Source organism: Calliphora vicina, chromosome 5 (assembly GCF_958450345.1).
Source record: "Calliphora vicina chromosome 5, idCalVici1.1, whole genome shotgun sequence".
NCBI classification, from domain to species: domain Eukaryota; kingdom Metazoa; phylum Arthropoda; class Insecta; order Diptera; family Calliphoridae; genus Calliphora; species Calliphora vicina.
The window spans coordinates 27,765,265-27,782,488 of NC_088784.1; the positions used below are offsets into that span (position 1 = coordinate 27,765,265).

The following is a 17,224-nucleotide window of genomic DNA, read 5'->3' on the forward strand; positions in this document are numbered from 1 at the left end:
ATAACCTGGAGCATAGTTCTAAGATTTATTAATTTTGTTAATTTTCACTGGTGGTTTCCATGTACCGAAAACATCTCATAGCTATTAGATTATAATAATAATTGTATGTATTTTATTAGATAGATTTTAAGTTTAAGTTACATGTAGTAAATAGTGTAGTAATGTATGAATGATGTTGATTTGTTTTTTTCTCTTCAGTTTTTTATTTTATGAATAATTAGATTTTTGTTTAGAATGATAATAAATATAGTAGTGTAAATATAAACAAGTTTTTTTTTTTTTTTTTGTTAGAAATATAATTACATAATTTGTTTTTGATTTGGAAATTATATATGTAAATTTACAAAAAGTATTTAAAAAAACTTGTGGCCTTTGACAGAAAATTTGTTGCAAAAGAAAACTAACTACAACTATTCTATGTATATTTTAAAAATGATATACAAAATATTATTAAATAATTTTGAAAACGTTTGAAAATAAATGTAAGTTGTTATGGTTTATAACCTTTAACAAACCCGAAATTTTATAGTTTTAAAATAAGCTTTATATTTGACTAGAATAGAAATGTTTGAATACGTTATTCCAAATTTATTATAATCAAAAGTAACGTCTTTAGTAATTCTTTTGCTTTTTTGGCAATGATAGTTAATTTGTTTTTCTTTTCCGAAACAAATAATTTTGTTGATAAAAAACTTTATAAAATATTAAACATACCAATCTTACTTAAATTTAATAACCTACTAATTATTTAAGAGAAGAAAAAAATAAAAGATTTTAACATACAGTATAAATACAGCAAAGTTTAAAGATTTAATGGACAAGGCAGTTACATTAAATGGAGAATATAACAGTTTTAGATTTGGAAATAATTGGCCATTTTTAAAGGCCATTTACATAATCACATGTTAAATTTATTTCTTTAAGTTTTATTAAACTAATATGAAAATGTCAAACAGTTTAGAAATATGCTAACTTTAATATTCATTTAAAAAAATTTCTTAAACAATTTTATTTGTTTTTTAATTTAACCAGTTCAATTTTTAAAAGCAAAACTTTTATAATCAAGAGTTAATTTTTGAATGCCTTAAAGTATGCTAAGTTTTCTGTATTTTCTTATTTAAATTTGTTTTAATGTAACTGCCTGTATTTTAAATATTTTTTTTATTATTTAAGGTATTTATAGACGCAATACTGAGTGAGTATTAACACTTTTCAAATTTAAAATATTATTGCAATCATTCGGTATGTCAAGAAATCGTTTCGAAAAAACATTTATTTATTTACACGATACAATTACAAATATTTTGATATTTTTCTGCAAACTTTATTCTTATTTTCTTGACATTTTTGTTTGCATTATTTGTATATATAAATACATACCCCATACATATGAAAATAAAAAGTTTTTGAATAGTTTTAAACAAATTTTGAATACCGACCGTAAATCACAAAAATCATTCGTATTTTTTGAAAATTGTATTATGATACTTGAATTTTTGACAAATATTAATACTCAGTATTGCCGTCTATAAATACCTTTATTGATATCGAAGACTTTTTTTACATTTTAATGTTTAATTTTTTTTCTGTGTTTTTTTTTTGTATTTTTAATTTTTTTGTGTCTTGTTATTAATGCTACTTTTATTTCGTTTGATTTAAAATGAGACCTTAGAATAAGTTTTAAAGGATTTACGAATATTTTAATTTTCAATATTTTGAATATGTATTATAATCTTATGTCCATACCAAATAAATGTTTGTAATTAATCAGATGAGAGCGTATCGGAGGATTCTGTCTCACAGCTACTCACCTGAAATTATTTAATACACAATTTTATGCATTTAACACGAATTATTTGCCATATAAGTTGTTCAAAACAAAGTTTACAAACATTTATCGTTTTAGACAGTGGCGAAAACATCGTTCTAATTGATTATACAGGGTTTCCGCTGGGAAGGTATACTACTTTGTTTTGCCGCCATTTTGGTAAACATTAGTTTTGACAGTTCATGTTTGGCAGTCGTTAAGTAGACACGTGGCAAATTTATTATGGAAAAATATTCGAAAAACCAACGTGTTTTAATCTTTAAAAAATTTTATCAAAATTAATCATCGATTACTGTGACAATGAGAAAGTTACGTGAAATTTTGATATGGTGATGTTGAATGGCCTCCACGGTCGCCTGATTTGACTGCATTTTTTTGCATAATTCTTGCTTTTCAGATATCCCCACAAAAAGAAGTCCGAAGCAGTCAAATCAGGCGACCGTAGAGGCCAATCACCATTTCAAAATTTCACGTGTTTGCTTTTTTCTTTAAATATTTCGAAGGCTTAATATAAAAAAGGCGTAACTAAATTTTTTTCAAAATATCGTTTTTTGTTTATTCTCTTAAACAAATGTCAAATGCACCTTGACTAAGAAAACAGATTTATAACGATTTAAAAAAATCCCTAACTCGTTTTTTTGTTTTGTTTGATTGGTTTTCAATATTTTAGAATATCGAATAAAGAACTGTCTATTAAGCCTCTTAGAGAAATCTTTAATTAAAAAACAATATGTAAGGATATAAGGAAATGTAAGAAATGATAAATCACGGTTTATTGTTGGTGTTTTGTTTAAGCTTTGATATTTTTACAAATAAAGCTTGAGTGTCTGTAATTCTCAAACACTATAGTTTTATTTGTATAATATCTTTAATTTTTCTAAAGCCTTTTGGGAAAAAGGTTTCCTGATGATCTGGCCTAAGCAACCAGTGAAATGCGTATAGGAACTAGCTTATCCCCCAAGAGTAAATTTCAGTGAATTTATCAAATTAAAAATTGGGAATTTAGCATAAAAACAATTTTACTAAAATACTAATTTTGTATTCCCGAATAACCTTTTAACAATATGTTGTTTGGATCGGTTCATATTTGAATATAGGCCCCATATAAAGTCCATTTCCGAAAATCACTTAAATACGCATAAATCTCTTATAAATATCGTTATTAGGTTGAAATTCAACACAATATACTATATAGTGTATCGAGGGCCTATATTCAAAATCCTCTATCTTCGATTTTCACGAAAATTACTTTTTGATGGTAAAATGTTCAGTAAAACAGCCCTCATATATGGTGTGAATTTCATACGAACATATTTTTTTTTTTGCAGTTTTATTTGAATTTTTGTTATTTCTCTATATTATACAATTAATTTTTCCGAATGCAAAACCCTCTATCCATATAGAATTATACATAGCGACGAGACACTACGATTTGTCAAACAAAAATACAACAAAAATATGTTTGATACAACAACAAATTACATTGACTAGCATGTATTTTGTTGTTGCGAGAGATAGGTTTTTGGAAACAGACTTAGGTTTTTGACAATTACGTCTCGTCTCTAAGTTACCCTATGCCTCATCTTTTCAAATAATTAATTTTAAAATATTTTTTTTGGAATAATTTCTTCTAGCAATACATGTCTTCTTACTAATTTTTGGATGCTGAACATGAATTTTACACTTTTCAATCATTTAACAAAATAGCGAAAGCCGATTATGAATTGAATTACCATGAAAATAGCTCTATCAAATTTTGCTGCGGATAATAATAAATTTGCTGAACCGAAGTTCTTAGAGAAAATAGAGATTAAATTGCCAATCGAGAATGGGTTAAGTTAGAATTACTAGAGAAGTCAGGAAGACTGTTAAAATTAACAATGACGTTTGATGCTGAATTATGATTAAATTATGTTTTTTTCTTCCATTAGACCAGGACAAGTAAAGAATGATCCTACTGTGTCTAATTTAAGATCTCTTTTATATGATCCAATGATAGCATAAAATATACACATCTGCTCAAAATAATAGATACAGCAAAATTTATTTTTTAAAAACGAAAAAAAATAATGGTATATTGTAAAATTATAAAAAAAAATCAGTCGATTTTTATTTATAGTTAAAAGGAGAGTAAAAAACAAAAACAAAATATTTCATAATTAATAATAAATATTATAAAGTAAATTAAATTTCTTAAATTTCGAAAAATTTGGTGCTCATAATAATAGATACATTTTTAAAAATTCTTATTAAACAAAAGCTAATAAATTTTATCTTAAAAAAATTAGTTTATTATTAAAGTAAAGCTAGTATCCAGTATATCCACCTTTGTTTTGTAAAACTTTCTCCACTCTTCTGGGCATACTGGATATCAAGTTCTGACACTTCTCCAATGGAATCTCGTACCATATTTTTTGCGTTTTCTCCCATAAATCGTCTTTATTTTTGAAAACTTCCTTCGAAAGCCTTATCTTTAATTCACTCCACAAGTTTTCTATTGGGTTTAAATCAGGGGATTGGCTGGGCCAGCTTAAAACAGGTACGTTATTCTCCAAGAACCAGTTTTTAACTAATCTTGAACTATGTTTTGGGTCGTTGTCCTGCTGGAATGTCCATATTAATGGCATATTTTCCGATGCATATGGAAGCATTACGTTTTCCAATATGTCTCTATACCCACTAGCATTCATGGTATCTTCTATTCGGAATATCGGACCAACACCATTCCATGAAAAGCAACCCCAAACCATTATGTTTCCCCCGCCATGTTTTACCGTCTTTTTTGTAAATTTAACGTGGAATTCTTTTCCTTTTGGTCGGCGTACATTTCTTTGGCAGTCGTTTCCAAACAAATTTATTTTTGTTTCGTCGCTCCATAAAATATTTCTCCATTTTTTTTCGCATTCACACCCGGACCATTGTAAGTGCTCTTTAGCAAATTCTAATCTAGTCTTGATATTTTTTTGGCGCATTAGTGGCACTTTTCTGGCAATTCTTCCCGGCAATTTAGCTTGTAAAAGACGACGACGAACTGTTTGTGGACTGATTTCGTTACATAGCTCCGCAGAAATAGCTTTCGATGATATGAAAGGGTCTTTTTTAACCATAAGGACGATCCGCCTATCTGTTTCTGGACTGGTTTTCTTTGGTCTACCGCGAGTTTCTCTTTTTTGTTTTTTAGATAAAGCATTTTGGACAAAATGTAAAGATCTTCCTATGCTCTTTGCTATTTCCCGTAATGATTTTCCTTGATTTCTCATCGTTTGAACAATTTTTTTCTCATCTTCGGTACAATGATGATTTCGTCCCATTTTCTTCAAAAGAGTCCTATTTTTTATAAAATTGTTGCTATAATTTAAATTATACTTACTGTTTCACGTAAATAGGAACAAAAAATTGCACAAAAAAAAATTGTATATAAACAAATTACAAATTACTGATGTGTATCTATTTTTATGAGCAAATAATTTTTTGTAATTCAAATAAATTCGTTTTTAAAAATCAACATGAAAGCAAATAGTTGCCAGATTTTTGACTGACATGACATTGCCAGATAGAAATTTTAATAATATGATGTATTCTTAACGCTTGCGAGGAAATTTTCAATGTTACCGCCATTTAAATTTTTTCCAATTAGGTGTATCTATTATTTTGAGCAGATGTGTATATTAAATTTTGATACAGATCACATTGATCTGCCTGTTCGTATTCAACCTTATACAGGACATATTGAACCAAAAACTCTATATTCTTCTTCACTATCAATTCAGCCAAATGAGTTTAAGAACTTGCAAGATTTGAAGAGCGTAATACTACCGGCATACCATTCATTTTATGATAATTTACTCCAATCAAACTTCAAAAAAACTTTTTTCTATAATATTGTTTATTTTTTTATCTTACATACATATGTATATACATAATTATTAGCATATATGTACATATTATTGAAAAAAAAATATTTTTGAAAAAAAACCCAAACTGCAGGATTTTTAATCAGAAAATCACTTAAATACACATACATTTCTTATAAATGTCGTAAATTCGATAATTATAATTCACATCGGTCCATAATTAGTCATAGCACCCATATAAGGCCTACATCCGGAAATCATTCACGAAAATAAATTATTGAAAAACATGTGTTTGCTCGATCGGAATGAAATTCTGTGACAGACCTGTATACACTAGTTACCTTAACATCATACTCTTGAAAAAAAAGCAAGTAAGAGTGCTATATTCGGCTGTGCCGAATCTTATTTACCCTTCACCAAATTATATTTCAAAATAAAAATTTTAAATATTTTTAGGTAAAAAAAAATTTTTTTTTTCTCGTTGTTTTTTTCATTTTTTGGAAAAAAATTTCTAATTGTTATTTTAAATTTTTAATTTTTTTTTTAAATTTAAAATTTTTTTTTTTGATTTTTTAATTTTTTTTTGGTGAAAAAATAGCTTAATCGACTCCGCTATCTATAAGGATCCAGAATATATATACTTTATAGGGTCGGAAATGAAAAATGTAGAAATTACAAATGGAATGACAAACTCATATATACCCTTCTCACGAAGGTAAGGGTATAAAAATTGCCGTATTTTCATTCGCCCATCAAAAATGATGGGGGTATATTGATTTTGTCATTCCGTTTGCAACACATCAAAATATTTGTCGCAGACTCATGATAGTATATATATTCTGGGTCCTCATAAAATTCTAAGAGGATCTAGCTATGTCCGTCCGTCCACAAATACTCTCTGTTGATAAGGTTTATTTGGTATTGAAAATGGACAATATCTGTCCATTATTTCACATATCCCCCATACAAATGTACCCCCGGAATACTGTTTGAGCATTCATAAATTCTCGCACTAGTAATCGAAATAGATTTCGGACGCTCGTTCGTTATCGAGCACAATCATTATAATTTTCTTGCACGTTCGAATAAATATTCGATCGTGTTCGACTGCTATAATTAGCCCCCATAATTAAGATTTAAGTGAATTGAATTAATGAATAAGTTTTATGTGAAATGTTTTAAAATTTTAACAAAGTTTTTTTAAATATTCACAAATCCTTTAAAACTTTAGTTACGATTAGTATTTTTCTCTTTTTTTTCCATTATTAATGCCCGTAACTTCAACAAATAGATATCTACGGTGTAAAATATCCAGCAGATATATTTACCTAAAAGGTAACTTGACATTAATTTCAAATCAATATCTACGGATAAAAATTACCAAATATTTTTACTCCATAAGTAACTAAGCCCTGATAGATATCTTATTGTTGAAATTACGGGCATAAACCTAAATTTTGTTTAAATTTCTTATAATTAATAATATTTTCATTTGCTCTTAGTTCAAGTAAAAAAAATTACTACATTTATAGCAGACATTATTGTTGAAAATGTCTTTATTTTTGTTTTTATTCACTACAATGAAAGTGGAAAACATGTTTTTTTATATTAATTTTATAATTTTATTTATATAGAATTGGTTTTGTGTTACGCTATTAACTAAAAGAAATAAAAAATGTATAAAAAAAAATAACTTAATTTAATTAAACATACAAGTTGTAGCAAATTAAGGGCAGAATAATAGCGGTTAAAAAAAGGATTAAAATATGTGTTTAGTAAATTGTAAAAATATTTATAAAAAAAGACTTAAAGTAAGTTAAGTTCATTTCATTTAATTTTGTATTCGAATTATTACTTTGAGTAATAGCCATAAAGTAAGATAAATAATTTATAAAATTTAAGCATAAAATTAATGTTTTATAATTTATAAATCAATATTTAGTTACAGTTTTTACAATGCTAATATTAAAACAGACAAATTTTGAAATTTCGATAAAGTATAAGTAAAATGTTAAAGTTCTATATATTTTAATAGTTAAATTAAACATCTAGGAAAAAAAATCACAAAATATATCGGAGGTTTATAATGCAAAAAGGCTCAAAAAGGTCTTTCAATACAGCTGATAAGCCTTTTTGAATATAAGCTTCGATATGCTATTATTCTGCCTTTAACTTTTTTTATATGTTGTAGTTACATTTAATTTAAAATTTAAGGGACTTTTCTTTTTTTTGTTAAATTTAATTTTACTTTGTGTTTTTTTATGTTGTGTAGTTTGCTGTTTGTAAATCGTTAGACGCATTTTTGTGGGATTTAGCTAAATTTTATTTTATAATTTGCTTTTCTTTTTTGTTTTGTAATTCACTTTTTCGTTTTATCTAAATATATGTATATTTTCATACAAAAAAAACTCATTTAAAAACGAAACTTATTTATATAAAAATAAAAATAATAAAAATTATGTTCAGTTCATTTATCATTTATATTAATATAAAATTGTAATTTGTTGTTGTTGTAAATATTTCCTATATATTTGTTTTATCTTAAATAATTTATTAGTTTTTTTTTTTGTTGAAATAAAAAAATGATATTCCAGGAAATAAAAGATGGGATGGTTACATGAGAAGAGTATGAGTTTAAAAGAAGTCTTTTTTTGAAATGATTAAGAAATTTTGTTAATACTTTAGCTTTAATTCTAACTAGGGGGATGTTTATGAGAAACCAACGAAATATTACAACGACTTTTAAAGTTTTATTATTCAAAGTTTGTAAAAATTTTAGAAACTAGGAAGCAAACGAACAAACCATTAAACCTAGTTGACAAATTTAATTTTACAGCTGAAATGTGCATTCCAATAAGCATTTTACTGTAATTGCTATTGAAAATAAGTGTAATTCCTGCAATAAATTTGTAGTACAACTGAGAGCACTTAACATCAATAATGCATTCTCACGACAGTCGATTCTACGTACCGAAATGAACCGAGTTCACTCGACCAAGTGATCGTCAACGCTGAAATAATCTATATATATAAAAATGAAATGGTCCATGTATGTAATGTCATCACGTGAGATTTGGCTGATTTTTTTTATTTATTCGATTCGAAATTTTCAGGTAAAGAAAAAAAATTCAAAAATTCCGGGTAAAACTCGGAAATTCTTTTTTTTGTGAGTCCAGTCAACTGTAATAAAAAAGCTCCCTAAAGTATGCAGTACAAATTTAGATATTTTATTTGCAAATATATAATAACAGGCTGATGTGCGTGAGTTGGAGAAACTTGAAGAACTAACATTAGTAAATGCTACCGGGCGAAGCCGGGGCGATCAACTAGTAACATATAAATGACAACCAAATGTTTTTTGCTTGAAAGCGATTTCATTTTAAAGTTATAAATGACAACGGAGAACAAAAAAAGAATGATCCAAAGTAGACTGTCCCAAACTAGTAATTTTACCCATCATTACAACTAGATACATAATTAGTTACGTGACTAATTATTTTAATACGTACATGTCCTAAGCAGGGGGTCAATTAACGATTTTGGAATACAATGAGACTGCCTTATAGCTGGTCCAAAGTAATCAACGAATTGGATTCACATACCGATTACCTTACTAGCTACCTAACAGGTTACATGATCATCATGTACGGGTGATAATTGACCTCAAATATTCAGTTTAATAGACAAACCTACCTTCGAAAACTCTCCAATAGATTAGGTCTGGTGTAATCTAAATAAACGTTTAAAGTGACTACACTATAGGTAACTTAGAGACACTAAAGTGACAATTAACTTCACGCAAGGTTACATGGGACGTCAGTTTACTTAAGTAAAAAGAAAATAAACTGTATGAGAATTATATCAGTTTGTTCAAATTACTCACAAAAAGGGCAATACAAAATAAACGTTTGAAATGACTACACTTTAGATTACTTAGAGACACTTAAGTGAAAATTGTCTCCAGGCTAGATTATGTGGGATATATAAAGTAACCAACCAACATCGTGTCAAATGATAAATTGGAGCCAGACATTAATGGCAATTACTGTCTATAAGGGATTTTGTTCAATTAATTTCATTGATATTTCTCTCATCTTCCTTGCTAAGTGTTTATTCTATGTTTTAAAACATAATACTGTTTGTATTCAAGTTAAATACCAGCAAGTTTTTGTTTTACTTTTTAATATTTGAATATAATCAAAAGATTGTATTTTTAAAAAATACAACTTTTTTAGGGTAAAAAATTGTTCGATTTTTCATTTTTTCAGAAAAGCCAGTTCAAAATTTCGAACAGTTAAGTTTAAACATATGTGATGTCCCACATTTGCATGTAAATCATGGTTTTTATATTTTATGAAACAGTTACATATGTTGGCAATAATTCCTCATGTTTATTATTTTAATTTTTTTTTACTATTTTTAAAAATTAATTTAAAAAATGTCTATTTTTAGACACTTTTTTTAATTTAATGTAATTGTAGAAATTTGACCCTAGCAACGAGGGGGAGGGATGGTCACGTCGGGACCATCTAAAAGATGAGACTTAACATTCATACCAAAATTGTTCAGAAATTCCGTCCCGGGGACTTTGTATCATTTTAATCTACGAATCCTTGTGGAATTATTACATTTTCATTATCCGAGATCTTATGTTGCTCATAGGTTTGCTTCAATTAAAGTATTTTATTATTAACTATCTAAACCAGGCCCATAAGTAATTAAATGGTGCGAAAATTTTAGGTTATGAATTGGCTGTCAAATGAATGAAATGTCAAGAATTAAGCTGGCGTTCTTTGACATTTATTTATTGCTAACTTGGTAAATTTTAACTTTGGAAAGCTACACTCGTGAAGGCCGCATCTTCGGCACGTAATTTATAGAAAATTAGCACAGACGCTTTACCAAACCATGATAATAGATTTTTTGTGGCCACAATTGGCTAATGTTGGTATCAATGTTCTTTGGGTTCAGCAAGAAGGTTGTTACATGAGTTATTTCCCGGCCGTTCTAGCGATTTAATGCCGCTGGACTTTTTTCTCTGTTTTGTTCACGGGTTCACAAACCATAAACAACTGATGTTCTGAAAGATAAAATTCACCGATGTATTGAAAATATAACCCAAGCGCTTTTGCAAAATGTGGTTAAAAATTTAATGAAAAGTGCGGATGTCTGCCCACGTGCTGAAGGTGGACATATGCCCGACATCATATTCCATTATTAATTCTCATATCCATAAAAATTAATTTGTTCAAAAAATGTTGTTGTAAGATAATTTACTTCATAACCTCAAATTTGCCCACCCATTACTTTGTTGCAATATATTTTAAAGGTACTTTACCGGATATTGAAATTTATGGCTTAAAGTACTACACATAAGGATCCAATTGTCCTTGAAATTGCAAAGCGGTCGCTTCAGCGGTTTAGGCGTAATTTACTAAAATATATAAAATAAAACATCACAGAAACACTTTCGCGATTAACACAATCTATTTTAGAATCATTTGCGTGTTGATTCATCTTTTACGGCATTTCACATGAAGAAGGAATTTTATCGCTGATGGCTGATTATATGATTTTAGTAAAATGTGAATTATTTGATGAATGGTGTAGTTTGTCAATGTTTTTAGTTTCAGACCAAAAAATTGTATAAACTCACATTGGAAGGATCTGTGCAATGTTGCCAGCTTCTCAGAAGAAAAACTGATCGCCGAACTGTTGCTCTCTTAAAACGCGGTGCGGTGGCTTCTCCAACATATCATTTAAGTTTGTCGAAACCTAAACTTTTGTTGTTTACTTCTGGTGACGTTGTCAACAGACGCGTCAATGGTTTGGTTTTTTTTTATTATGCTGTGTAGTCAATAGGTAGAGATTGTTTTGGACAGTTGTTCTTTTTTATTATTGCATCTGGTTCTTATGTCAAAACTTCACGTGAGCTGTAAAATAAATTTGTGTTTCGTGTGAAATATCTACCTAGTCATTGGTCATTGGCATTCCTGCAGTTATTTTTAAGTTATTTTGAAAGCTTGAATGATTCAATACATTTGAAGTGCTAAGGAATTAAGCCTATGAATTAATTCGTAATGAATTATTGAATGGAATGGATAAGAGATAAAATTAAATTTGATTTGAATCAAATTTGATTTTTTGCGAAGATGACAATTTTAACCAACTAAAACTTGAATAAAAATTATGGTTCGTATCTTTAAATAAGCCTTGGGGCTTCCTGATAAAGATTTTTGGAATACACACTCTTCCTATGTATTCTAGCTCGAGTATTTATTATTATTTTGAATTCGAGCATTCATTATTTCCAAAGAGTTTTGGTATTTTAACAAAATTGCTGTTGTTGTTTTCTATTGTTGTAGGGACGAGTTCATCTTAGGTATACACCTAAGTTTTAGAGATTATTACAGAGCATTTTGAACTTACTGAGGAATAGTTAAAAGGAGTCTTTATTTAAACGCTTTAACAAATTTTATGATGGAGTGATTTTCTTTGTCTAGCCGCCTTCATTTTGCCCATAAAGAACTGTTTTAATAATGGGCGATTTTCGAGTAAAATTTCTAACCCACATTATCACAATGTATAGTTATGTTTTAACCAAAAGTTATATTGACAATTTCCATACAACAATTATTTTAACCGCCAGTATAACTAAAAGTTAACGTATAACCAGACTTTATGTTAATGTGATTTATAGAGATTTGAATTAAAGCTAAAGAATTAATGTTACACAGCATAATTTTAAAGATATTTGAAAGATTTTATTGTACAAAGTATAAAAACGTATTAACTAAAACCAAACTAAAAAAATGAATTATTTTATTTTTATTGTAATTAATGTTAAAATGTCTTAATCGAAAATGGTTTGTTTGTGTTTGTTTTGCGAAATATTTTTTAAATTTAGTTTTTATAATGATTGTATTATTAAATAATTAATAATAAATTTGATCATTATTAATATTTAAATATAATATTATTTTATATAATTATTATTTAATATATATTATATTATATGTATGGTAATTTTATGTATATAGTATGTATAAGTATATATGCTTAAATTGTGTTTTAATTTAATAATTGCCTTATATAAAAAAAACATATTTTTTTTTTCTTCTTTATAATTATGAATTATTATTTTAAATGTATATTTATATTTATATAAAAAAACACGACTTGTTGTTTTTTTCTTGTGGTTTTTTTTTAAGTTTTAGGGTAAAAAAAATTATTTTAGCAGTTCATGCTGTTCCTCTCTTATGTTTTGTTTGTGTGTATTCTATATATTAATTATAATAATGTATAATATAATGGGTTTTCTTTATTATGTATAAAATACGTTTAATCAGATCCAAAATTATTTACCTAAAGATAATTATTTTATCTTCTGTTAAATTCAGATTTGATAGCTGTAAAGATAGATGCATACATGAAATAGTTTTTCGTATTTTTGTTTTAAAATAAGAGTATTTACCATCTATTATTTCTTGTTTAACTTTTTGTATTTCTTGTTTCATTTCTCTCACAATTTCAGCCTTTAATTGTTCCAAATCACTACCAGATAATGCCACCGATAATCCATCCCCATTGACCTGCTAAAAATTTAAATTTATTTTTAAGATTCTTCAAAATTTTAAACAATTCCCTGACTTTACCTTAAGTATCGTTTCTTCACTTGCACTGCCAAAACGTTTGCGCATTGGTCTGGGTGATTCACCGCCACTGTTCGATGTATTATTTGAGTTTGCATTGGAATTGCTGGAATTTGAATTGCCCAATTTATGTGGCAGAGTATTGGATTTTTCCCAGGGCCTTTGTTTAACTTCTGGTTCCGGTTCGGGCTAAATAAAAAAAATATTAAGTAAAACAATTAGAATCACATGGGAAAGTATTCAATATAAAAATATTATTCATTCAGATCGAACAATTTTAAATTTGCTGTTGAAATTTATAAATTGTTTTCTTGAAGGGTAGGTTTTGAATTGGTAATTCAACATAAAGGGAACTTATATGGACCCAAGTGAGCTGTGCAAATCTTCTTTTGGGCGGCTACCTGTTAAACTAAACTATTTGGGCCTGATTCGGAAACAAGACCTTAAAACCATTTTAATTTTTTGTAACTTCTTCGTATTTTCAAGAAACCAATTTTAAAGACTTAAATTTTTTATCACTACCTTAGAGTTTTCTTATCTTACCTTCGTTTTCTTCGTTTCCTACTCATTTCTTTCTTTTCTGTTCTAGTTCTGTTCTAGTTCTGTTCTAGTTCTGTTCTAGTTCTGTTCTAGTTCTGTTCTGTTCTAGTTCTGTTCTAGTTCTGTTCTAGTTCTGTTCTAGTTCTGTTCTAGTTCTGTTCTAGTTCTGTTCTAGTTCTGTTCTAGTTCTGTTCTAGTTCTGTTCTAGTTCTGTTCTAGTTCTGTTCTAGTTCTGTTCTAGTTCTGTTCTAGTTCTGTTCTAGTTCTGTTCTAGTTCTGTTCTAGTTCTGTTCTAGTTCTGTTCTAGTTCTGTTCTAGTTCTGTTCTAGTTCTGTTCTAGTTCTGTTCTAGTTCTGTTCTAGTTCTGTTCTAGTTCTGTTCTAGTTCTGTTCTAGTTCTGTTCTAGTTCTGTTCTAGTTCTGTTCTAGTTCTGTTCTAGTTCTGTTCTAGTTCTGTTCTAGTTCTGTTCTAGTTCTGTTCTAGTTCTGTTCTAGTTCTGTTCTAGTTCTGTTCTAGTTCTGTTCTAGTTCTGTTCTAGTTCTGTTCTAGTTCTGTTCTAGTTCTGTTCTAGTTCTGTTCTAGTTCTGTTCTAGTTCTGTTCTAGTTCTGTTCTAGTTCTGTTCTAGTTCTGTTCTAGTTCTGTTCTAGTTCTGTTCTAGTTCTGTTCTAGTTCTGTTCTAGTTCTGTTCTAGTTCTGTTCTAGTTCTGTTCTAGTTCTGTTCTAGTTCTGTTCTAGTTCTGTTCTAGTTCTGTTCTAGTTCTGTTCTAGTTCTGTTCTAGTTCTGTTCTAGTTCTATTTTCTACTCACTTCTTTCCTTTCTGCTTGGGCACGTCGTCGTGCTAACGTTTTGGCCATTTCATCCATCATTGAGGCCATGCCATTAGTACTGCGTCCAATGGTGCCATAATTGCCACTACCACCGCTAGGAGTACTGCTACCGCTATTTTCTGTTGGTGCTGGGGTGGACTGCTGCAAAAACAAACTACAATTAAAAACTATTCTTCAGTTCTGCTGACAAACGAGAAAACCCACCTTCTTTTTCAATTTTGCCTGTTGCAATTGAGCAGCTAACGAGCCCATTAAATCAGCTTGCGGATCATCTTTTTTGGCTGCTAAACCACCCATAGGTGGTGGAGGCGGTGGTGGGGGAGCTGCTGGACCTCCGCCGCCACCCATACCGCCCATAGCAGGTGGTGCCGGGGGTGCGGGCGGCTGTGGTGGTGGAGGTGCGGCTGGACCACTGCCGGGATTTGGATTATTGTTAAACATTTGTGGGGCGGCGGCACCACCAAATGTGGGTGGTGGTGGCGGAGCTGGTGCCCCGGTATTGGGAGCACCAACTGGCCCACCACCAGTACTGCTCATGCGATTAAGTGGTGGTGGCATAGGTGCATTGCCACCGGGAATATTGGTTTGTTGCGGCATCATGGGTGGTGCTGCGGGCACCTGGCCATAAAGATTCTCCTGTTGCTGCTGCTGTACCTGACCACCGCCATTCATTTGCCCATAAGCATTTGGTGGTATGGGCGGTCCATTGGGCATTGCCGGTGGCTGGGGTGGTTGCGGTGGCATGGGTATGCCTGCGCCACCTGCAGCTACTAGGCCGACGCCACCAACGCCTAATTGTGTTTGACTGGCGTATACCACGCTGTTGGCGCTTTGTGAATTCGGTATACCTGGTCCCAGTTGTTGCTGTGAAGACACATAAATCGGTCCGCCACCGTTTTGATTTTGATGCGGTGGCGGCATGGGGGGCTGTGTAACATTTGGTGGCATTACTCCGGTCTGCTGTTGTGAATATTGATGCATATTAAGATTGGGATTAGAATTTGATAAAACATAGTGGGATTGTTGATACTGATATTTTTATTATTTTATTTGTTTTGTTTATTGTTGATATTTGATATTGCATATATGATTGAACGGAAGGATTCAATATAAAGGAAGGAGCATAACAAGAGTTTTTTTTTTTTGAAAATCATTCGGCCAGATTGAAATATTGCAAATTGTTGTTTGATATATTTATACATTTATTTTGATTGATTGATGGGTAGTTTTCAATTTGCAGGAGGTTTTTTTTGTATTTATATTGTTTTCAATTGATGATAGGATCAAGCAGTAGTTTATATTTATAATATTTTTATTGGTTTTGTAAAGGTTGGAAAAGCGTTCAGGCATGAAATGAAATGAGAAAAAAGGAAATAATATAAAGAAATAATGAAAATATAAATAAAAGTTTATTAACAACTTAATAAACCATGCAATAAGTTGAAATGGAGGAGATATTTTTGAAATATATACTTAGTAATTAATAAATATTACGTAAATTTTATGGAAATACCTAAATACTTAAATTTATAAACATTTTAACTTGATTGCCCAACTTAAATGAAATTGAAAAGTAAATTTGTCTTACATATTTTGAATTTTTGGGCATATGGCCCAATATTGCTTCCTCAATATTTATTGTACATTATCATTAATGCAGACTGAGCATTAGAATCGACTATATTCATACGACCCACCTTCAGTGATTATCATAAGATACCGAACCAATTTACAATTGGCTTGGCAAACAATCGAATGAATATGGAGGGAACCTTGAATACCGCCAAATTAATATTGAACTTGATTGATGAGAACCCATCTACAACAACAATCATAGTAAGGGCCCTGAGAATGTTTAATACGATACGGGATAAGTTGTCAAGGACGACAAAAGCTAAAGCTTTCGAAAAAGTAAATTATAATGCAACCAATTTACTTTCTGAAAAACAGTAAATATTTCCGACAGGAAGATTATCAAGTCCCCATACTGGCGATCTCTTAGCCCCCTATTGTAATTTGGTAGTCAAAATGGTGAAAATTAAAGCAACATTAGAGGCCGTTGTGGTCAAGCTGACATAATTGTTTTGCGATAATGAGAGCAATGATTTAAAATGAAATCCTTTCTAAAATGTCAAACACTCGACAATCTTTCCAATGGTATAAGAAAATGTTAACAATTCAAAAAAACTAATCTTTTCAAATTAAGTCAAAGAATATTAACCGTTATAGATGCTCGACAAATTGGAAGATTTCTAAAAGCAATGCTAGTATTTGGAATGTGCGGAGATCTCTAAAAGAATGCTAAAAAAACCAAATTAAATATCTATGGATTTACGGATGTTTCTCCTACTGAAGACCTAAAACTAACACTGGTTTAAAACCCAAGAGTTGCATAATATGGAATGGTTTAAATTCCATTCATATTAAAAAAAAAATTCCATCAGAAATTATTGTTATGAAATTTCATTATCTATTTGAATTTAACGGTTTGTAAGGGCTGGTTTCTGCATTACTCAATTTA

At 29.6% G+C, this 17,224-nt stretch overlaps 1 protein-coding gene across 8 annotated transcripts in view; it reads right to left on the reverse strand.

Annotated features, from left to right (window-relative positions):
• Window positions 1-12,424: 12,424 nt before the first annotated feature.
• Window positions 12,425-17,224, reverse strand: part of ena (enabled) — a 62,272-nt gene continuing 57,472 nt past the window's right edge. For 2 of the 8 annotated variants that reach the window (XM_065514480.1, XM_065514484.1), the window contains exons 5-9: window positions 14,908-15,732; window positions 14,683-14,841; window positions 13,338-13,523; window positions 13,157-13,274; window positions 12,425-13,091 (exon numbers count right to left, since the gene is read on the reverse strand). In XM_065514480.1, the coding sequence (XP_065370552.1) occupies window positions 13,063-13,091; window positions 13,157-13,274; window positions 13,338-13,523; window positions 14,683-14,841; window positions 14,908-15,732 (1,317 nt within the window). In that variant the 3' untranslated portion in view covers window positions 12,425-13,062. Of the gene's footprint in view, window positions 13,092-13,156; window positions 13,278-13,337; window positions 13,524-14,682; window positions 14,845-14,907; window positions 15,733-17,224 lie in introns of all 8 variants that reach the window. The other 6 variants (XM_065514479.1, XM_065514485.1, XM_065514477.1 and 3 more) reach the window with 4 other exon arrangements.